The sequence below is a fragment of the Lissotriton helveticus genome, chromosome 1_1, assembly GCF_964261635.1.
Source record: "Lissotriton helveticus chromosome 1_1, aLisHel1.1, whole genome shotgun sequence".
Taxonomy (NCBI): Eukaryota; Metazoa; Chordata; class Amphibia; order Caudata; family Salamandridae; genus Lissotriton; species Lissotriton helveticus.
Genome location: NC_136057.1, coordinates 58,063,353 through 58,087,251, shown reverse-complemented (window position 1 = coordinate 58,087,251; position 23,899 = coordinate 58,063,353). Strand labels below are relative to the sequence as shown.

The 23,899-nt window shown below is 48.6% G+C and overlaps 1 protein-coding gene across 1 annotated transcript in view; it reads right to left on the bottom strand.

The window, feature by feature from the left end:
- Nucleotides 1-224: 224 nt before the first annotated feature.
- The window catches only part of LOC144823231 (uncharacterized), a 44,123-nt gene continuing 20,448 nt past the window's right edge, over nucleotides 225-23,899 (bottom strand). The window contains exon 2 of the mRNA XM_078681611.1: nucleotides 225-4,701. Coding sequence (XP_078537737.1) covers nucleotides 2,656-3,765 — 1,110 coding nt within the window. The 5' untranslated portion in view covers nucleotides 3,766-4,701 and the 3' untranslated portion in view covers nucleotides 225-2,655. The remainder of the gene's footprint in view (nucleotides 4,702-23,899) is intronic.

Genomic DNA, 23,899 nt, shown 5'->3' with positions numbered 1-23,899 from the left:
TTTTGCTTTCTGTTTCCTTCGTCGCCCCTCACCGCCCCGCCGCTGCGTCCCCTGCGGCTCTGCCCCTTGACTGCCCATTTGCTGCCCCCGCCTCCCGCCTCCCAGCTGCTCCTCACTCCCACCTCCCTACACATGGCGGCCTCTGCGCGGTCGCGCCGCTGGTGCGCGGCAAGCCCGTCTGCGCCCGCCCGCATCTGGACCGCACCCAGCGCCAGAACCCCTGGCCCCCGCCACGACGACCGCCGCCACTACGACGCCAGCACTCCGACGTCAGCACTCTGCACGCTCTCAATCCTGGACGGACCGACAACTGCTTCAAGATCGCCCCGAAACGCACACACAGTCCCTTCACCTGCCGGAACTGCAGCTACACCAGCCACAGAGCCGACGTACCACCCACCAAGAAAATCCTTGACCACATCCGATGCATACTACTGAACACCCGCTCTGCACATAAACACGCCGTCGAGCTCTGGGACCTGCTCAACACAACCTCCCCAGACGTCACAAGGACAGCATCAGGGTCTCAACTAGCACAGACGACGCGCTCAGCACCGCCGAACACATGAATTTCCAGGCACCCTCGTCTACCGACCCCCAGGACCCCACCCCCAGTTCAGCGACTTCATCGCCGACTTCATCAGCACGCACGCCCTGACCTCCACCGACTACATCCTCCTCAGAGACCTGAACTTTCACCTTGAGAACAACACCAACAACTCCACAACCCTGATCGATAACCTCGCCAACCTCAGACTGAGACAACTCGTCACAACGCCCACCCACTCCGCCAGCCACACGCTCGACCCCGTCTTCTCTTCAAGCCCGCACGTCTCCATCAGCCACACCACCAAACTCCTCTGGACCGACCAACGCTGCATCCCCCGCCACTGCTGGAGCAAAATCACCGAAGACATGCAAACCTCGCTCTCAGCCCACCCACCGAACCCTCCAACACCGACGTCGCTGGCCACAACCTCAGACGCTGGATTGAGGTCTGTGCCAACACACTCCCCCCGCTGAAGAAGCCCCCCCCCCAAAGAGACACCAGCAAGAGGGCCAGCTGGTTCACCCCAGAACTCCTAGATTCTAAGCAAGCCTGCCGGAAACTAGAGAAGAAATGTCACAGTGAACAAACTCCGGACAGCCACGCAGCACACAAGGACGCCGTCCGCAACCACCACCACCTCATCAGGGCTGCCAAGAAGACCTCTTTCAAAGACCACCTTGACAACAACGCACACGACAGCAAGGAGCTCTTCAACATCGTGAAGGAACTTTCGAACGCCAGCTCCAACACCAACACATCTTGCCGTCACAAGCCCTGTGCGACTCCCTCGCTACCTTCTTCCACCGCAAGATAGCAGACATGCACGACAGCTTCAACATCGAGACAGCCCCAACAGCAACACAACAGACAATCCGCACACCATCGACAATGTCCCCTTGCTAGCCTGGACCAGCGTGAGCGTCGATGACACCATCAAGACCATGAGCACAATCCACTCCGGCTCTCCGTCAGACCCATTCTAGCACCACATCTTCAACAAAGCAAGCAGCTCCATCGCACCCCACCTACGCAACGTCATCAATCTCTCCCTTGAGATTGCGACCTTCCCAGAGAGCTGGAAACTCGCCGAGATCAACGCCCTACTCAAAAAACCCAAGGCAGAACCAAGAGACCTCAAGAACTTCAGACCCATCTCTCTACTCCCCTTACCGGCCAAGGTCATCGAGAAAATCGTTAACAGACAGCTAACCCGGACAAGACGGAGGTCCTCATCCTCGGCTCCAACCCGTCAGCCTGGGATGACTCCTAGTGGCCAATGGCACTGGGGGCACCGACCACGCACATCCTCGACTCAACACTCTCAATGACCAAGCAAGTCAACGCCGTCTCCTCCTTCTGCTTCAACACCCTCCGCATGCTCCGCAAGATCTACAGATGGATCCTGACAGATACAAAAAAGACAGTCACCCAGGCCCTCGTCATCAGCAGACTCGACTACGGAAACGCCCTCTACGCAGGAGCCCCGACCAAGCTCATCAATTGACTACAACGCATCCAAAACACCTCGGCACGACTGATCCTCGATGTACTACGACACGGCCACATCACCCCCCACTGGCTTCCCGTCAACAAGAGGATATATTTAAAGCTCCTCATCCACGCACACAAGGCACTCCACAAGACTGGCCCAGCCTACCTCAACAGACGGTTCTCCTTCTACACCCCCAACTGCCGGCTCCGCTCCGCCGAACTCTCACTCGCCACCGTCCCGCACATCCGAAGAACAACCACCGGCGGGAGATCCTTCTTCCACCTCGCCGCCAAGACATGGAACACCCTCCCACTGAGCCTACGACAGACCCAAGACCTGCTGACCTTCAGGAGGATACTAAAGACCTGGCTGTTCGATCAGTAGCGGCTCCCACCTCCCCATCCCCAGTGCCTTGAGACCCTCTCGGGTATGAAGGGCGCTTAACAAATGATTGATTGATTGATTGATTGACTGATTGATTTTTGTAGGTCTGATGACCCACTACAGCTCTTTACACATTCACTGCATTGGAATGGCTTTTCCCCAGTGTGTGTTCATTTATGTTTTTGTAGGCCAATAACTGAAAGAAGCTCTTCACACATTCACTGCAATGCTATGGTTTTTCTCCTGTGTGTGTTCGTTGATGTCTTCGAAGATTTGATAACATACTAAATCTCTTCACACATTCATTGCAATGGTATGGTTTTTCCCCAGTGTGTGTTCGAATATGTTTTCGTAGGTCTGATGACCCACTGAAGCTCTTCACACATTCACAGCACTGTAATGGCTTTTCCCCTGTGTGTGTTCGCTGATGAATCTTGAGATTTGAGGAATCACTAAAACTACTTCCACATTCACTGCAATGGTATGGTTTTTCTCCAGTATGTGTTCGCTGATGTCTTTGTAGGTGTGATAACCGACAGAAGCTCTTCACACATTCAGTGCAATGGTATGGTTTTTCCCCTGTGTGTGTTCGCTGATGAACTTGAAGAATTGATAACTGACTGAATCTCTTCAGACATTCATTGCAATGGTATGGTTTTTCCCCAGTGTGTATTCGCTGATGTCTTTGGAGTTGTGATAACCGACTGAAGCTCTTCACACATTCAGTGCAATGGTACGGTTTTTCCCCAGTGTGTGTTTGCTGATGTCTTCGGAGGTGTGATAACTGACTATAGCTATTCACACATTCATTGCAATGGCATGGTTTTTCTCCTGTGTGTGTTCGCTGATGAACTTGGAGTTGTGATAAATGACTGAAGCTCTTCACACATTCAGTGCAATGGTACGGTTTTTCCCCAGTGTGTGTTTGCTGATGTCTTCGGAGGTGTGATAACTGACTATAGCTTTTCACACATTCATTGCAATGGTATGGTTTTTCTCCTGTGTGTGTTCGCTGATGAACTTGGAGTTGTGATACCTGACTGAAGCTCTTCACACATTCAGTGCAATGGTATGGTTTTTCCCCAGTGTGTGTTCGCTGATGAACTTGGAGTTGTGATAAATGACTGAAGCCCTTCACACATTCAGTGCAACGGTATGGTTTTTCCCCAGTGTGGGTTCGCTGATGAACTTGGAGTTGTGATAAATGACTGAAGCTCTTCACACATTCAGTGCAATGGTATGGTTTTTCCCCAGTGTGTGTTCGCTGATGAACTTGGAGTTGTGATAAATGACTGAAGGTCTTCACACATTCAGTGCAATGGTACGGTTTTTCCTCCATGTGTGTCCGCTGATGATCTTTTAGGAGTGCTAACTGACTAAAGTTCTTCACATATTCATTGCAATTGCACGTTGCTGCTCCTGTGCGTGTTTGCTGATGGCTCTTTAGTAGTGATCACAAACTAAAGCTCTTGCTGCTTGTGTATGATTTTTCTTTCTTGGTTAGTGTCTCTGGGTCGGGTTTATATTTGTCTGCATCCCATGACTGCGTTTCCTGAGGAGCTAACATAGTTGATAAAGCACTTGTGTTATTCTCATATTCCATGTATGTCTGTGGTATTTTGAATGGTTGTTCAGATTTCACAATGAAATACAAGACTCACCAACTACATATATTATAATTGTGGCAAGTAAAGCTTCTTTGTAGGTGGTTATGTTTTTAGATTGCGGAATGGTTTTGCATGTTTATGAGTGAAGATCAGTCTTCCTTCTGGTCGAAGCAAATTGGGACAGTCTGTTGTAGATCAGAGACCCTCTCTTTCCTTTACCCTTCAGTTGTCTGGCTCCACTCCCTTGTGCTTTTATCTTGTTCCTGTGGTTTGGCCAGAAAACGTTTACAATACACCTAGCGTGCTCAATGGTGGTCTGCCATCATTACAGGAAGCAGAGAAATGCTGTATCTACCTCATACCGAACACATGATCAAAGCTGGTGGTAGAGGCCTGTTTATACAGGAAGTGGTTTGTCAGTGTTGTTGCCTTAATTTTCTAGAGGTCATTTCTTATCCTGTTGAGTGGAGGTGCACTGCTCAGACTCTTACATCCACAGCGTTGCTCTTGAATGCCTCTTCCAGGATCTATCAGTTTATGTTCATGTTCCTCAGTCTTTATGCAGATCTTTTCCTAAATATTGGAGCTCTTTTTTCTAACCACCATTTTTCAGATGTTCACGATTACTGTCATTATTCACGATCATTTGTGCATTCAAGGCTGGTTTCCTATTGGATGTAAAGAGATTTAAAATCACTAAATGGAAATGTAAGAGCATGTGAATACACAATACTTAACTAGTTGTAAAAGACATCTGGTCATTCGCATTAACGAAAGTTACCAAGAGATATTTCACCATACACAGATATTTAACTAAATGTTCTATAGAACATGTCAGATTTTACTTAATTCAGAAAAGGAGGTGATTTTTCGGTGTTCACACAGTAACTCAGTACAGAAAGAGCACACATGGAGTGCCCACTTGCTAGAGGTACAGCTTTACGAAGACGCACATGGCTAAGATTTCATTTAACCCCTCCCGTGCTCATGACGAGCTCAGCTCGTCATGAGGCACGGTTGCGCTGTGCTCATGACGAGCTGAGCTTGTCATGACCCGCGCGGCGCTCACACTTGGGGATAATTCCCCTGCTGTGCTTAGCGTTCCACAGAAACGGGTGTGGCCATGACGAGCTTAGCTCGTCATGAGCACAGCACCACCGTGCAGCGTGACAAGCCGAGCTCGTCACAAGCACCGTGGTGCTCATGCACCCTACCTCCCCCAGCGCCGTGGGGGAATTAACCCCGCGGCGAAGGGGTTAAAGAAGAAGGGATTGTGTAAGAAGAGATGGATCAGGATGTGTTGCTGTCACTTCAGTTTTAGGAATTGTATAACAGCAGTAACACTTTCAAGGCTACATGACAAAGAAAACTCTTCATGAAGTATATAATAAATATAACGCTTCAGGAAGTATATAATAAAGGTAACGCTCTAGGAAGTATATAATAAAGGTGACGCTTCAGGAAGTACATAATAAATGTAACGCTCCAGGAAGTATATAATAAAGGTAACGCTCTAGGAAGTATATAAAAAAGGTAACGCTCTAGGAAGTATATAAAAAAGGTAACGTTCCAGGAAGTATATATTAAAGGTAACGCTCCAGGAAGAATATAATAATGGTAACGCTCCAGGAAGTATATAATAAAGGTAACAATCCAAGAAGTATATAATAAAGGTAACGCTCCAGGAAGTACATAATAAATGTAACGCTCCAGGAAGTATATAATAAAGGTAACGCTCTAGGAAGTATATAAAAAAGGTAACGTTCCAGGAAGTATATATTAAAGGTAACGCTCCAGGAAGAATATAATAATGGTAACGCTCCAGGAAGTATATAATAAAGGTAACAATCCAAGAAGTATATAATAAAGGTAATGCCCCAGAAGTATATAATAAATGTAACACTCCAGGAAGTATATAATAAAGGAGTATATAATAAAGGTAACGCTCCAGCAAGTATATAATAAAGGAGTATATAATAATGGTAACGGTCCAGGAAGTATATAATAAAGGTAACGCTTCAGGAAGTATATAACAAATGTAGCTCCATTCACACTCCTCTTGACAGTACTTTCCAATTTACACTGGAGAAGCTTAAGTTCCAACGCCTGTCTTTACTTTTCTGTTTGTTAAGTTATCTTTGCCACATTCCTAGGGATGGTTCAAGCATTTGTTGGAAGATTGCAGCATTTATTATAGAGATTCCATCACAACCAGTAATATACCTGCGATATCTCTGCTGCCAATACATGTCTGCTTTTTGTCTTTTTCTACCTTACCATGGTATCTGACTTAATGTCTTTCATTTGGTGCTAGGTCGGGAAGGAGCATTGGCAGAGTGGAACAAGATGTCCATTGCTTTCAGGTGAGTATAGCATTTTACAACATTGGGAATTTCTTAAAATCAGCTTTACCTTACTCCCTGTTCATCACCTTCCATACTCCCTTATGCCTGTGTACTCGCTCAGCAGGGTTCATTGACAGCTAAAGCAGCGGAGTGACTCGATGAACACAGCAGACATCAGGTAATGATCTGATAGATAAACGCCATGGTTGGCAGTAGAAGGATCAAAAGAGTCTTTAGAGAAGCTCGCGCGGGACATAAAAACGGAGGAAGTGCACAGGTAGATACATATGAGGCACAAACAGGGGAGGCGATCATGTAGGTGCATGCTCCATTTTGGGTCTGTTTCAGGCCTTTACTTGGTGTGCACTATATCTTAATACTGCGGCTGATAAAGGCACTTGTTGCAAGGGTGTTACCACTTTGACCCTTTACAAGAGGGGAGCAGAGCCTTAGAAAGCACAACACCTGAAGGCTGCCTGGCCTGAGGGGAAGGTGAGGGTCCAGGTGTCAGACAATATCATCAAGGGACATAAAAGGATCCTAAGAAACACAGCGGCAGAGAGGCAAAATCGTCAGTCCACATGGAGAAGAGCTGTGTCCTCCACTGTTTCCGGAAAAGCTTTCTAAGGTTAGGAGGCATAGAATTCCATTGGGTCGGAGCTAAGACATGGAAGGAGAAACCTCCCATTCTGGCTCTGCTGTGACGAGGGATGTGGGACAGGTATAGATTGGTGGAGTGTAGTGTTCTAGAGGGCATGTAAAATTGCATACAGGCAGCTAGGCTGGGTACTCCTTGGATCTCTGTTTTTTTAGTTCAGTTTAAACAGTTGTCCCGCATCCATTTGGCCATATTCCAAAATATTTCACTACCTCCGCCAGAGGTCTGATATGAATAATAAAAAGGATAGGACTGAGCTCCGAACCCCGAGGGATGCCAGGAGCCAGTCCTCTTTGTGACGAGACGAAAGGGGGGTATAACTTTAAAAGACCACTCCTTTAAAAAGAAGGTACACCAGGCCAGACCTATGCCCTGTAGCTCCCGGGCAGTGAGGCGAGTTAATATATTTGCATGTGAGACAGGGTTGAAGGTCACACTTAAATCCAGGAGTATCAGAGCCTAGGATTTGCCAGCATCTGCAGTACTGCAAAGGGATTCAGTAACTGTTAAAAGAGCAGTTTTGGTGCTGTATGTTCTAAATCCATTTTGGGAACAATCTAATATTTTATATTGTTCTTATATTTTGGTTAGGAGATTGTTTACATGTTTCTCCTCATCCTTGGACAGAAACGACGGAAGAGAAATGGGTTAATAGTTTTCTGGCTGAGTGGCATTTAGCGAAGGCTTTTTTAGAAGACGGATAACCTTGGCGTGTTCCCATGATATTGATACTTCTTCAGTGCTCAGCAAGTTTGGCTAATTCTATAAATATGGGTGTGACACTCTCTTGAAATTTTTAAATATATTCAGGTTTAAATGGGTCATCCGGAGATCCAGATTTCACTTGACGCATTAAGGTAGAAATAGAATCTGCGTCAAGTAGAGCCAATTGGTCCAAGGGAAACCATTGCGAGTGGTAGGTCCCTGTGTCAAGAGAGACAGGTTTGACTGTTTTCTCACCCCTGTTAAAGTAAAGATAAAGATCATTGACCAAGCTTGCTGCAGTGGCTGTTAGAAGCTTCTGCTAATCCAGGAGTGGAGGTGGGTTTAATCAGGTTGTTCACAATAGAGAATATTTCCATGCTTTGGTGGAAGTCTCCGCCCGTTCTCTATTGGAGTCCACTAGAGGCACACTCCTTTCGATACACCTTGAAAAGGCAGAAGGGTCCAGTTTATGCTACTGCTTTCTCATTGTGGGGTTACCGGTAATGTTGTTTTCAACGCTAGGTGTATCAATGGTCATAGGCACCATATAATGGTTTGATCAGGTCACTGGACTAGGGGGAGCAGTTTGAAGGGTGGCCAGGTTGAAAAGAAAAGGGTCCAGCAGATGGCTTGCCTCATAGCTGAATGTTCTACTAACTGAGCTAATTGGAAAGTGGCCAGGTCATTAGTAAAGTCCTGGATTTCTTTATTGTTGATTAAATCAAGATGAAGATTCAAGTCTTCAATTATGCTTAAGTTGGACAATTGAAGTGAGTGCAAGGTAGAGCATTCTATTAGAGATTCCCTGGGGATGCATCAGAGCAGGGCCGGGGCACGGACTACAGCTCAGAGGCTCCACCGCACGCTGCATCACTCTTCCCGTGTGCGGAGGCGCTTAAAGGCAGCAGTGAGGTCCCGCTGTGGGGGACGCATTGGAGCAGAGCCATGGCAGTGACTACAGCCCCAAGGCTCCACCACACAATGCATCACTCTTACCACAACCTGGAGCCGCTTAAAGGCAGCAGTTAGGTCCCGCTGTGGGGGCCGCATCGGAGCAGAGCCAGGACACGAACTACAGCCCCAGGCTCCACTGCACAAAGCATCACTCTTCCGGCACCCGGAGATGCTTATAGGCAGCAGCGTGGTACCTCTGCATGGGCCTCTCCCGGGCCAAGGGCGGACCCATCCATGCCCGTCGGAGCCCGGTGGAGGCTGGGCTGGGCTGGGCCCCCCCTCTAACTTATACACTCCCCCGTTACAAGCCCACCTTGGGCAAGAAAAAGCTGAGAGCAACAGAGGAGGCAACTGTTACCTCTTTAGATACCTTTCTGGCCAAGGCAACATCGGCATTAGAAAAATACATCGTACTTACAGAAAAGAGAATTTTGTTGGGGTCAGGGACAGGGCAGTCATCTAATCAAGTTGTTTCTCCAACTAAGGGCGTTGTAAAGAAACTATATGGGGTTTCTCTTCCAGAATTGCCGGCAGTCTCTGTACCAACCCCGAACATTGGCAGCCTGCCTCTACATTTAGTGAGAAACCAACTGACGCTACCTCCGTAAATGGTAAATGAAAAAGAGGTTATGCGATACTGCCCTCCAAGTGACCTGCCAAGAAGATCAGAAAGGCCGCTATGCCAGCGAGTTCCACATGTATGAATGGCCAGAAACATTCAGAGACTACATTTCCCTCATATTGGTGTGATCTTCTTGATAATTTTAAACAACTTTTGCAACCAATCTATGCCCGTTTAGATTCTATAGATCGCACTAAAGGTCATTCCCTCTGATGTCTTTAAAACTCTTAAAAAACTATAATTGTGAAAGTCATAATTTGCGTTTTAATTGTGAAAACATGATCCTGAGTTAGCTAAATCACCCTCTACTTCTATTGGTCATCCTTGTGTTGAAAATCAGTTGGCCACCAGCAGGGATCCTATAGGTCCAGACCATGTAGATTTGGTCCCTAGGTGTTGCCCACCGCAGGTGACCATATAAGATTCTATGCGTAAGGGGCAATCACACGACTTATCAAGACCATAGGTTATGGTAAATCTCCCGTCTACTCAGGCCCATAGCAAACCAAATCAACAATACATGAACTTCCCTCCTGCAGCTTGTCACTATGTTTAAATTTTAGTCAACATGCCTTTATTACGTCCCAATCTTAGAAAATCTTCACTTCAGCTGATGGCCAAGGCAAGACACTGGATGACTCAAAACTCTAATCACGGTCATCTCATCCAAAATCATTTGATAATGGCCAGAATAACGCAGTGAATTGGGTCTGATGTAAAAACAACCAACAATGACAGGTTATTTTAACCTTTGATAATGAATGGCTAGTGAGAAACCCATTAGGGAGTTTACCGGTTGCCCCTTCACTCCATTCTCAGATTTATGCAGTCTCGTTGGGCTTTTTTTTATAGGTCCGCACAGGTATGTAGTTCCACCGTACTCACTCAGGTCCGTTCTTTAGTGAGAACTGGTCATAAGCCTGCCCAGGTGGCTTTTGATGCCCTTGCTCTATCAAATAGGTACTCATTGTTGGAAGATATGGAGGCATGTGATTGACTGATCTTTCCACTTAATTATTTGCCTCCTCAGTCTGTTCTTTATAACGATTTTTAAACGGTTTCTGGTTTGGTACCCGTGAAGAGGGTTCAGTTGGTCATTTTAGATTCACTAAGCAGTATTACATCCTTACCAATTGACCCTCCATCATCCTTCTCACCAGTACCAACAGCAATTTGGTCGCAGGAGTCCCTAAGTGATATAAAGTTTCTCTCTAGGAATATAGCGGGCTATGAAAACAAAAAGGATAATCAAAATTGGTATAAAGTGTTTACGAATTCTGATTTTATCTGCTTTCAGGAAAATTGGGCAGAGCAGTCTGTCTATGTAAATGGCTACAGCTCCTTTGTTACGCCAGCAGTTCCATCAGTAACTGGTAAATCTAAGGGGGCTTACTCAGAATTATAGCAAACACGATCACCCTAGGTAAGGTGACTTTTATCAATAACTCACCCCGTTTTCATGTTATCTTGGCTGAACATACTAGGAAAATTGATTTGTTATGGAATCATTTTTATTATAATAATTTTAACAATCCTACACAGGTGACTGCTGTGTTGGAGGGAATATTGGAATCTCTGTTAACATACCACACACTTTCAATTTGTTTTATTTGAGCTGGGGATTTTCACGTGTACTGTAGCCCCAATTCGAACCAATGTATTTGTGGGGTAATTGACACACATCATTCGTTGCTAGTCCATTTTATGCATCATAACTACGGAAACCTTTCAAACATTTTTCATTAACTTGGGATCTAGTTATAATAAACTTGTGTCACCCCAGGACTGGTCAACCGCTCCCCACCTTTCAAATTACTGGAGTTACCTCGACATCTGATTTTACAATTATTCAGACTACTTTTAAGAGATGTATTAAGTCCTCCATAGTCGAGTTGACAGAGTTCAGTGAACATGCTTTCCTTCTTTTTTTGTTTTGTTTGGCCTCTTTCTGCTAAGTCAAGCTCTATATTTGCCCCAAAACCGTATCTGAGTAGTAAAAATGGATCTACTCTTAAATTAGAGAAAACTAATCCTATCTCCTTCCTCCCAAAGGTTACAAAGGAGGTGTTACCTGACATTGAATCCTGCTTAGACACCAACACTGATAGTAATAGCATTTAGTAAAATGTTAATATCTATAAATTCAAATCTTTTACATCCAACTACAAGAAATACTCCTTTGACGATAAGGGGGTTTGAGACAAATTGCTCAAAGGCCTCCAAAGAACTTCACACTGCTCTTACAACAAGTCCGAGACTTGATAAGGAAGCTACGAGCTGACTATAAGACAGGGAGGGCGGTGAGAAAAAAGGATTTAAGGGATGAAGCATGGGTAAATTTGTGTGAGGCTTCGAGGAGTAAAGATAGCAAGGACATTTTGGAGGATGGTAAATGCCCTTTTTTGGCAGGATCAGGGCGGCCCCTCTCTTGAGATTCATATAGATCAATAGACCTGGGTGTCTCACTTCCAGAGCATTATTAATGTAGAGATGGATAGCGCTACAAAAAACCTTAGGACTTGATGACTGCCCATGTGGGGATGGAATTCTCATTAGAGGAAATTGAGCTTGCACTCTCTCAATCGCCTGCCCTAAAAGCAGCAGGGTTAGATGGGGTTCCTCTGGATATTTTCTTTGTACATAAGAATTTATGGGCTCCACTCTTGACCCAAGTTTTAATACTGTTTCCAAAGTGGGACCCCTGGTATCTTGGAAACAATCCATGATTATCCCCATAGATCAGAAGGGGGATCCCTTGAATCCAGCAAATTACCGCCCAATCGCCCTGCTGGATAGCGCTGCCAAGCTAATGGGGAGATTGCTCCTAAATAGACTGGAGGAGTGGGCATTTGTTAATAATGTTTTAGCTGAGACACAATACGGGTTTAGAAATAGGAGGGGTACGATCGACCACGGACAAAATTCACCCTTACTTGCAGCAAAATATGTTTGTGCCAAAAAGGGTTAGTTTTATATGGCTTTTGCGGACTTGTCCGCGGCCTTCGACTACGTGAACCACTCAAAATTGTGAGTTATTTTGGAGTCGCAGGGCGTGGACAACTCCATAATTCTTTTTATTAGGGAGAAGTATAGAGAGGCAGGGGCAGTAGTCAGGTTTGGTAAACAGAAGGAATTTTTGGAAATATTTAAAATTGAAAAGAGGGTGCGACAGGGGTGTGTCCTTGCCCTCTTTCTTTTTTTCCTTGTACACCAATAACTGTAATGAAGTTACGACCGCGCAGTGCAGAGATGTTCCATCAGCAGGTGGCTTATCGCTGCCTGCTCTCTTGACCCAAGTTTTAATACTGTTTCCAAAGTGGGACCCCTGGTATCTTGGAAACAATCCATGATTATCCCCATAGATCAGAAGGGGGATCCCTTGAATCCAGCAAATTACCGCCCAATCGCCCTGCTGGATAGCGCTGCCAAGCTAATGGGGAGATTGCTCCTAAATAGACTGGAGGAGTGGGCATTTGTTAATAATGTTTTAGCTGAGACACAATACGGGTTTAGAAATAGGAGGGGTACGATCGACCACGGACAAAATTCACCCTTACTTGCAGCAAAATATGTTTGTGCCAAAAAGGGTTAGTTTTATATGGCTTTTGCGGACTTGTCCGCGGCCTTCGACTACGTGAACCACTCAAAATTGTGAGTTCTTTTGGAGTCGCAGGGCGTGGACAACTCCATAATTCTTTTTATTAGGGAGAAGTATAGAGAGGCAGGGGCAGTAGTCAGGTTTGGTAAACAGAGGGAATTTTTGGAAATATTTAAAATTGAAAAGAGGGTGCGACAGGGGTGTGTCCTTGCCCTCTTTCTTTTTTTCCTTGTACACCAATAACTGTAATGAAGTTACGACCGCGCAGTGCAGAGATGTTCCATCAGCAGGTGGCTTATCGCTGCCTGCTCTCTTCTATGAAGGTGATGCCGTTTTGATGGCCAGGACACCGCTGGCCCTACATCGCTTGATTGGCTCTTGTTCAATTTTCAAGGCTGAACTGGGTCTGCTTGTTAACAAATCATAAACCTTTGTTATGATAGCCGGACTGAGAAGGAAAAAGTTGTATTTCTCTGGAACGGGTAGAGTCCTTTATTAGGTCGAGCCTGGGCCAGCGTGCAGTTGCTGCTCTGCGAAGATCTGTGGTAGTGCTGTACGGTATGGAGAGAAGCTTCGCTCACTCCACCGACCTTATTTTTGATTGGCTTGTGTCTTTTTCCTTCGTAAATGCTGCAGTCTGATTCATTATGAGGCTTATTAGTCCCTCCTTAGTATGGGCAAGTAGCCTTGTGTATCCTCTCAGGGCTACTAGCACCTTTACTTGTTTTATCAGTTTTTTTAAAGACATTTGTTGATGTTGAAAGTTGTTGGTCACAGCATGATGCCTACATCCCTTGGCGGGGCGGCAGTAGGATGTAGTATTCTGCAAAGCATTATAGGCGGTGAGGGTGTACACAGCAAGCCGCCTACAATTACTTTGGGCTGGCCATGTTAGGTGGGACGGGTTCAATTAGGAGCATTAAAAGGTCATAAACATTTTTTTTCTCTAGAACATGAAGATAAGCAACATTGCCACTTTACCCATGTTTGAGAGGAGAAGGTGCCCATTTACGCTGATTCATGTTGAACATACAATCTAGTACATGATGTTATCCTGCGCCCTGGAGCCAAATTGGCCGCTATACTCTGGCCTAAGCAAGATCCCACATGTATTGATTCACATCTCTACCTGGCATCACCAGTACAAGGCTCAGTAGCCATGTCTGTGGTGGTGGTGTGCTCCAGGAAGTAGGTTTGCAGGGGAGCCCATTCATCGCGTGGGCAGGAGGAAGGTGGTAGGAGTTCGGAGTAGACGATTAATTGCTCTTGACAATAGATAAGATCGTGTAGCCAAATTTTGAACCTGGGGGCTCTCCCCCTTCCCTACCGGCAGGCAATCCGTTGTTTGGCCAGGAGGAGCGTCAGAGAAGTATAGCGCTGCATCTTAGCGGCGAGCGGCTCAGTGTACCCTAGTAGTGTGGTTAGGGGTTCAGCAGGAATATGTAGACCAGTCATTTGGTCCAGTGCCAGCAAGACCTCCGTCCAATAACTTTGTATGGGCGGGCAATCCCAGGCAAGGTGTCTCAAGTCTGCTCCGGCGCAGCCGCAACAATCACATTGATCGTTATCTCGAAGGTGCAGCCGGTGTAATCGCGCCGGTGTGTAATAAAGGCAGTGAATTTATTTGTAGTGAATGATGCGCAATCTGCTGCTGGCGGAGATAGTTCCAGTTTGGTGGCAGCAGAAGGACCATTGTTCTTCAGTGAGGGGTGACCCTAATTCTTCCTCCCAGTAACCCTTGGCTGGGGGTAGGCCGTAGTGATGGTCGCTTTGGATTGTGTGGTATAGGAGTGACACCACGTGCGTAGGGGTAGTTTGTTGGAAAAGGTCGTGAAGGGGGACATAATGGGAGGTTCCTGCGGAAAACATGGGGTTAGGGATTGCACATCCTGTCGCAGTCTGACATAGAATAATCGCTCAAGTGGGGTGGGGGGGGTGAAGTGCCCAAAAATTCCTTGCTGGTGCCAAACCTGCCATTGACGTAGAGTTTCCCCAGGTCTGGATGAATAGTTTGCGGAGGAGTCGACGGCAATCCCCTTCCTTTGTGACTGGGAGTTCGTGTCTGTCACGAAGGGTGAGTAGGGGGGAGTAAAGTGCAGTGTAGCCATCTAGCTAGGTCGTGTCAAGCGCTGGTGGTGCATTGTACGTTGGTGAAGGCTGAGCGTCGCAGGACGGCGGGAGAGCTCAGATAGGCGGAGCATGGTGTTGGGGCCATGTAACCGTCTTCTATCGCCAGGTGGGGCATGTAGGAGGAGGGTTAATCCAGAAGGATGTGAAACTGGACTGCGCGCAGCTAAAGTATAACTCCATGTCTGGTACCTCAAAGCCTCCGGCGCTAAAAGGTCGCTAGAGGGTGTCACAGCAGAGTCTGGCTTGCTTCCCACCTCAAACTAGGTGAATGAGTTGGCTTTTAATGGCGTTAAAAAAATGACGACTGGGGGCGTAGGGGATGTTAATGAAGAGGTATAGTAGTTTGGGTAGGACCACCATTTTTATAAGGGAGACTCTCCAAGCCATATAGAGGGATAACGCTATCCACCTGGCGATTTTCTCACTTAGTGTATCAAGCGCCCGTCCGTAGTTGGCCTTTTTCAGTTCACTCCAGTTTCAGGAGATACCAATGCCGAGAAAAGTGAGGGTGTCGTCACACCATGTCATGGGAAAATCGGGCATGAAGCACGTGGTGGCGTCAGTGAGAGGGTAAATCTGGTATTTCCCCCAATTAATGATAACCCCAGAAAGGTGCCCAAAGAGAATAAGTAGGTGGAGAATGGGATTGAGACTTTCGCCTGGATTGCGGAGGTCATCGGCGTATAAGATTAGTATTTGTCTCTCTGGATAGATAAGAGCATGGTCACGATAGTCCTGTTGGATTTTGGCAGCCAGGGGCTCAACAGCCAGGGCAAAAAGTAGGGGTGAGAGGGGGCACCCTTGACGGGTGCCCCTGGCTATTGTGAAGGGAGAGGATCGAACGCTGTTGACCCTGACGGTAGCCCATAGGCCAGTATATAGCAGGCTAATCCAGGCTACAAAAGGAGCGGGGAGCCCCATACGTTGTAGGACAAAGGCTAGATAATCCAATTCTAGTGAATCAAACGCCTTAGTGGCATCAAGGAAGACGGCTGCGGCATTCATGTCAGGGTCGATAGCTTGGAGGATAGCTAACAGGGTGCACTGGTTATGAGATGTGCCTCTGCTTGGTACAAACCCAGATTGGTCAGGGAGGACCAGGACAGTCATGAGGGGGTTGGTGCAATTGGAGATCAACTTCGCTAAGATCTTAGAGTCAATGTTGATGAGGGAGAGGGGTCTGTATGAGTCGCACCACGAGGTCGGTTTGCGCGGTTTCGGCAGGGAGACTATGAGCGCTTTTCGCGTTGTCTGAGGCAGTATGCCCGAATCTCGTGCCTCTTCGAAGACATGTCGCAGCACAGGGATGAGTAAATGGCGATATGTTTCATAGAACTCGGCCGGGAGGCCATCCGGCCCCGGGGCTTTGACAGATTGTAGATGCATTATAGCAGATATGATCTCCTTGTCCTCGTGGTGCGCACGGAAGAGTTCTCTTTGGTTATCTCCCAGCCAGGCTATTGCGGTGTCCTCGAAAAAAGGGGTGAAGTCTACGGGCTGTGTTCTGTGTGTTGCATATAGGGCTTTATAAAGCTGTCTGAAAGTGTCTGCTATCACTTTACTTGGTTGTTACATGGTGCGTGCTCTATTTTCTGTAATGAATTAGGCCTACAGCAGGCATAACGACGTGCCCACCTGGGACAATGGCGCCACTGATTTTCCAAGCGCCACACTTTAATTTTATTTGCAGCTTCAAAGCAGCATTTGCTCCCTCTCCAGCCCCTCCCATGTCTTCATCAACGGCAAAAGACTCTAACGGCTATAGTGATCAGCCGCTGAGCTGGGCTCCGACCGGCCCGCCTCCCCGACTCCTCTGCAACAGCTGACCAGCAGCCCATGTGGCTACCAGGAACCCGATGCATGCGAGTACTGATTTTGTTAAATTTAAAATATCAGAGTACTTACTTGCATAGACTCGCAAATGGTACACTTATGCCGTCTACACTGCATGTACATGTTAGTTCTCCAAAATGCATCCTACTGCTGAAAGTGTTACTGTGGAACAGAGGATTAGGACATATGATTTTGCTTTACTAAAACACTTCCAAGTTAGACATACAAGCCTAATTAGAAAGCTATCGTTTTTTAATAAAGGTTGTTGAAAACAATGGGCAAGAGCTCTCCTGCAACCGACCTTGAATCAATCAATCAATCAATCAATCAATCAATCATTTGTAAAGCGCTCTACATACCCGCGAGGGTCTCAAGGCGCTGGGGGGGGCGCTATTCATCGAACAGCCAGGTCTTGAGAATCCTCCTGAAAATCAGCATGTCTTGGGTCTGTCGTAGGCTCAGTGGGAGGGTGTTCCATGTCTTGGCGGCGAGGTGGGAGAAGGATCTCTCACCGGTGCTTGTTCTTCAGATGCGCGAGATGGTGATGAGTGAGAGGTCGGCGGAATGGAGCTGGCGGTTGGGGATGTAGAAGGAGAGCCGTCTGTTGAGGTAGGCTGGGGCCAGTCTTGTGGAGTGCCTTGTGTGTGTGGGTGAGGAGCTTGAAGGATATCCTCTTCTTGGCAGTGAGCCAGTGCAGGTTTCTCAAGTGGGGGGTGATGTGGCCATGGCGTGGTACGTCGAGGATCAGTCGTGCCGAGGCATTTTGGAAGCGTTGTAGTCGTTTGATGAGCTTGGTCAGGGATCCCGCGTAGAGGGCGTTTCCGTAGTCGAGTCTGCTGCTGACGAGGGCCTGGGTGACTGTCTCTCCTGTATCTTTCGGGATCCATCTGTAGATCTTGCAGAGCCTTTGGAGGGTGTTGAAGCAGGAGGAGAAGACAGTGTTGACTTGCTTGGTCATTGAGAGCGTTGAGTCGAGCATGATTCCCAGGTTGCGTGCGTGGTCGGTGGGTGGGTGTCGGGGCTGCCCCCAGTGCCGTTCAGCCGCCAGGAGTCGTTCTAGGCTGAAGGGTTGGAGCCGAGGATGAGGACCTCCGTCTTGTCCGAGTTCAGCGTCAGACGGCTGGTCTTCAGCCAGTCGGCGACAGCCTTCATTCCTTCGTGGAGGTTGGCTTTGGCAATGATGGGGTCCTTGGTGAGGAAGAGGATCAGCTGAGTGTCTTCGGCGTAGGAGATTATGTTGAGGTTGTGCTGTCGGGCTACGTGTGCGAGCGGAGCCATGTAAATGTTAAACAGCGTCGGGCTGAGGGAGGATCCCTGGGGTACGCCCCAGATGTTCTCGGAGGCTTTGGAACAGAATGGGGGGAGGCGGACGCTCTGGGTTCTGTCGGAGAGGAAGGAGGTGGTCCAATCCAGAGCCTTGTCTCAGATCCCTGCGGCGTGGAGGCGTGCGCGTAGTGTGTGGTGGCAGATGGTGTCGAAGGCGGCAGAGAGGTCTAGGAGGATGAGTGCTGCGGTCTCGCCGTTGTTCAGTAGGGTCCTGATGTCGTCGGTGGCGGCGCTGAGGGCAGTCTCGGTGCTGTGGTTGCTGCGGAATACTGACTGGGATGGGTCCAGGATTCTGTTTTCCTCGAGGTATCGGGTTAGCTATCTGTTGACGGTTTTCTCGATGACCTTGGCCGGGAAGGGGAGCAGAGAGATGGGCCGGAAGTTCTTGAGGTCTCTTGGGTCTGCCTTAGGTTTTTTGAGTAGGGCGTTGATCTCGGAGAGTTTCCAGATCTCTGGAAAGGTCGCGGTCTCGAGGGAGAGATTGTTGACGTTGCGCAGGTGGGGTGCAATGGAGCTGCTTGCTCTGTTGAACACGTGGTGCGGGAATGGGTCTGACAGAGAGCCAGAGTGGATTGATCGCATGGTCTTGATGGTGTCATCGATGCTCACGCTGTCCCAGGCTAGCAGGGGTCGTGGTCGATGGTGTACGGAGGGTCTGCTGTGTTGCTGTCTGTTGGGGCTGTCTGGGTGTCTGCTATCTTGCAGTGGAAGAAGGTGGCAAGGGAGTCGCACAGGGCTTGCAACGGCGGGATGTCGTTGGTGTTGGAGCTGAGGTTGGAGAGTTCCTTCACGATGTTGAAGAGCTCCTTGCAACTGTGTGCGTTGTTGTCGAGGCAGTCTTTGAAGGAGGTCTTCTTGGCCGCCCTGATGAGGCGGTGGTGATTGCGGATGGCGTACTTGTGTGCTGCGTGGCTGTCCGGAGTTTGTTCACTGTGCCATTTCTTCTCTAGTTTCCGGCAGGCTTGCTTGGAGGCTAGGAGTTCTGGGGTGAACCAGCTGGCCCTCTTGCTGGTGTCTCTGTGGGGGGGTTTCTTCAGCGGGGCGTGGGTGTTGGCGCAGTCCTCGATCCAGTCTCTAAGGCTGTGGGCAGCGTCGTCGGTGTTGGAGGGTTCGGTGGGTGGGCTGAGAGCGAGGTTTGCGTGTAGTTGGTCTTCGGTGATTTTGCTCCAGCAGCGGTGGGGAATCTGTTGGGTGCAGTGGTGTGTGGTGGGTTTCTGGAAGGCGAAGTGGATGCAGCGGTGGTCGGTCCAGAGGAGCTCGGTGGTGTGGATGATGGAGACTTACAGGCTTGATGAGAAGACGGGGTCGAGCATGTGGCCGGCGGAGTGGGCGGGGGTTTTGATCGAGGTTGGCGAGGTTATCGATCAGGGTTGTGGAGTTGTTGTCGTTGTTGTTCTCAAGGTGAAAGTTCAGGTCTCCGAGGAGGATGTAGTCGGTGGAGGTCAGGGCGTGCGTGCTGATCAAGTCGGCAATGGAGTCGCTGAACTGGGGGCAGGGTCCTGGGGGTCGGTAGACGAGGGTGCCTCTGAGGGTGGAATTAGGGTCTGTGTGGATCTGGAAATGCATGTGTTCAGCGGTGCTGAGTGCGTCATCGTTTCTAGTCGAGACCCTGATGCTGTTCTTGCTTGTGGACAATGGCGATTCCTCCTCCGACTCCGTTGGTGCGGTCTCTGCGGGTGATCTTGTAGCCGTCTGGGATGGCTATGGCAATGTCGGGTGCGGAGGAGTCGTTAAACCAGGTCTCTGTCAGGAAGGCGACGTCCGGAGATGTTGTGTCGAGCAGGTCCCAGAGCTCGATGGCATGCTTGGGTGCGGAGCAGGTGTTCAGTAGTATGCATCCGAGGTGGTTGGGGTCTTTCTTAGCGGGTGGTTCGTCGGTTCTGAGGCTGGTGTAGCTGCAGTTCCGGCAGATGAAGGGGCCGTGTGCACGTTTCGGGGCGGCCTTGAAGCAGGTGTGGCTCCGTCTGGAGATGAGAGCGTGCAGAGTGCTGGCGTCGTAGTGGCGGCGGTCGTTGTGGCTGGTGCAGGGGCCATGGGTTCTTGTGCTGGGTGCAGTCTAGGCGCGGATGGGCTCGCCTTAGGCGCGACCGCACAGCGGCTGGCATATATGGGGAGGTGGGAGGGAGGAGCAGCTGGGAGGCGGGAGGGAGGAGCAGCTGGGAGGCGAGAGGCAGCGAATGGGCAGTGGGCAGTCAGGGGGCGGGGCCGCAGGGAACGCAGCGGCGAGGGTGGTGAGGGACAACGAAGGTAACAGAAGGAAAAGCGGCACAAAATCGAGGGTAAAACGAGTGGCACAGAAGGCAAAAGGGCACAAAAAACTAGTGGAACAGAAGGCAAAAAGGGGCACAGAAACGAGGGAAAAATGAGTGGCACAGAGTGCAGAAGGGCACAAAAAAGAGTGGAACAGAAGGCAAAAGGGGCACAAAAAACGAGTGGAACAGAGGGCAGAAGGGCACCAAAAAACGAGGTGAAAAGGAGTGGAACAGAGGGCAGAAAGGCACAAAAAACGAGGGAAAAACAAAAAAAAGAGGGAAAAACAAGTGGAACAGAGGGCAGAAAGGCACAAAAAACAAGGGAAAAACGAGTTGCTTCAAGTCTCTGCACCAACCCCCGAACATTCACAGCCTGCCTCTACATTTAGGGGCCTATTCCGATGTCGGACGGACTTCCGACAGGAGCTGTAACCGACCAACCTGCTGTTGTCGGTTACAGCCCTGGTAGTATGATGCGCCCAAACAGGGTACGGTTGCATTCTTATACTTTACAATGCAAGCATGCTTTCCGATCGGAAAGCATGCTTGCATTGCTGAAAGCAGGGGTGCAGTTCATCCACAAGGTGCCTGCCACCGGGTGCAGGGATCAACGGAGGGGCACCATAGGTGCCACCAGGCTGCCATCCGGCGGCCTCACACCTATGGGGGCCCTGCTGGGGGCCCCCAGAGACAGCTTCCAACTGCCTTTTCGTGCCGGAAGGACCGGCACGAAAAGGCAGTAAAAAGCTGCCTTCGTACTCCCTCGGTCGCACAGAGGCGACCGGAGGAGTACTGGAAGATTTCTGGACTGCGGACAGGTTCTCCAAACCTGTCGTCCGAAATCCGGAAATCCGAGTCGGATTCCATCCCGACCTAGCCCATCGGAATGGCTTGGTCGGGAAGGAATCCGGCCGGGACTGACCGATTCGGTTGGAAGGGCTCCGAACATGGTTGGACTCGCTGGTAGGTTGGGTGAACTCCTTGATGATGTTGAAGAGTTCTTTGCTGTTGTGTGTGTGGGTGGAGATTCTGTCTTCGAGTGCTTTTTTCCTCGTTTTTCTGATGAGTTGGTGGTGGACTTTGGTGGCGTCTCTGAAGTTGTTGTGAGCTTCTGTGGATTTGGTGTACCTCCAGTCCTTTTCTAGGCGGAGGCAGGTACGTCTGGACTCTCGAAGTTCGGTGGTAAATCATCTAGCTTTCTTGGCGTGGGTGTTGTTGTTTTTCTTGAGGGGGGCTGCGGCGTTGGGATCGCCGTTTTTGCGATGGTAGGTGCCATGACACCTGTGGTCACAGACGACCGCCAGAAAATGTCTTTCTACAGCACCATTTACCTGGATGATGCTTGTTGTTGCTCTGTGGCCAGCTGGTCTGGAAGGAGCCTGTGGTTTGTGGTGGCTCACCTGTTTGAAGCCACCTCCAGGCAGGAGGTGCCTCATGCAGATGTTCCAGAGCTTTCTTCCAGTTAGATGTTGCTCCTTTCTTGGCTGAGTAGTTCAAAGATCATGTGAGTCAGACCTGCTCTAGGTCACCTTCATCTTAAATGGCGTTTGACTGATAAAGTCACAGAGCTCAAATTGTCTGAAAAAAGAATCTGGATTTCACTGAGCTCAGAGGAAAACTACTCCTACAATGAGAGGGATTTCAAGATCCCCCCCCCCGCATTCCCCACCTACTTCCAGTATCAGGTAGGGGAGCCAAAGCAATAGAAATGGTCAGGTTGTCAGGCACATCAAGAACACAGGACAACCAGCATGTAACAGCAAACAGCCAGCCAGACACAGACAGACAGACACACACCTGCCCTTCCCACCCTCAACCAGAAGCATTCCCCTTGGGGGGGGGGGAAGAACACAGTGGTACCCTGACGAATAATCTGCTACCATCACAGCTAGTCACATCACAGCATTGTTAGAAGGGGAATTATCCACCCTCAGTGTGACTGGGGAACATTTTGGCAGTTTTTAGTCTCTTGGTAAAGAGTATGGGATCACAGGAGACTGAATGTGTATTACACATAGTATTCCAGACATCAAGTAATTAACCGGAAGGATACAACGGTTGCTATCTGAAGAAGGTGACCTTCACACGGACCTAACCCGATGTGGGAAAAACCACCACTTTCTTTTTTCCCCTCAGATGTTCACAAACTAAATGAGGTTCTCTTTGGGTCAAAAATTGAAGCATTCAGTGTCCTCAAACTGTTTGGAAGAATTAAAGTGAACTAGCCAACTTATGTCTTTCTAGGTTAACAACAAAGTGAATTATCAAAAGTCAGCAGTCCCAAAGTACAATACAGAAGAAAAATGGGAAAAGGCTTGTCTTGACTTTCATAATATAGAGATATAGTTTTGTGTAACTGAAAGACTGGAAATTTGAATCAATCTAGTTCTGATATTGCCATCAACTCCAGAACTTTCATCCTCCTTTGAGACCCGAACTTTCACTGAGAGGGCCGTAATGACTGAAATTCAAAAACCCTCCTCAAAAGCCTTACGAACCCCAACCTTACTCAGCACATCACCAGATCCACCCACACCGCCAAACACTTCCTGGCCCCTCTCTTTTCCACACTAAACAACATCAGAGTCTACAAACAAAAGCCTATCACCCAAACTGATAGCACCCTTTTGAGTTTCAAGCTCACCCTCCTGGATCACAGGAGATCCACCACCTCTGGACAGGCTTGCTCCTGCTGGAAGAACATCTCGGAGAAGGACTGGGCTTCTGCACTCTCCATACACCTCTCAAAGCACACCATGAACCTAGTGGAAGATATCCAAAACTTCAATGAATGGATCACCACCTGCACCAACAACCTGGCCCCCCTTAAGCACAGAAAAAAAATTAAGATCAGCAAGCCAGCTGGTACACAGAAGAACTCAGGATGACAATGCAGCACTGTAAGCACCTGGAAAGCAAGTGGAGAATGATCCAAGACACCGCAGACAATGACGTCTTCTAATCTGCCCTGATATGCTTCCACCAGCATGTCTGAAATGCCAAGTGAACAGCCCCCACCCAAAGCATTAAAGCCAGCAACAACAGCAACAAATAAATCTTCTTCATGATCAGAAAATTCACAGTGCTGCAGCCACCACCAGCAACATCTCCCCTTACAGGACCCATTGCAACAATCTCTGTAACTTCTTTTGGAAGGCTATCACATCCACATACGCCAACTTCAACCTTCAACCTGACTCCAGCAACCTTGCAGCTAGTCTTCCAATCTCAGCTAAAGAATGGACCTTGACTATGTAGAATACCATCACCACAAGCGAGACTGCCGCAACCATGAAGACCATCCACTCCGGGGCCCCGTTAGACCCATGCCCCCACCAAACTTTCAAAAAATGTCTAACCACCATCAGTGAAGTCCTCACTCCCATCCTGAATGACTCCATCAATGCGGCCCTCTTCCCAGAAACCTGGAAGCAGGCAGAAGT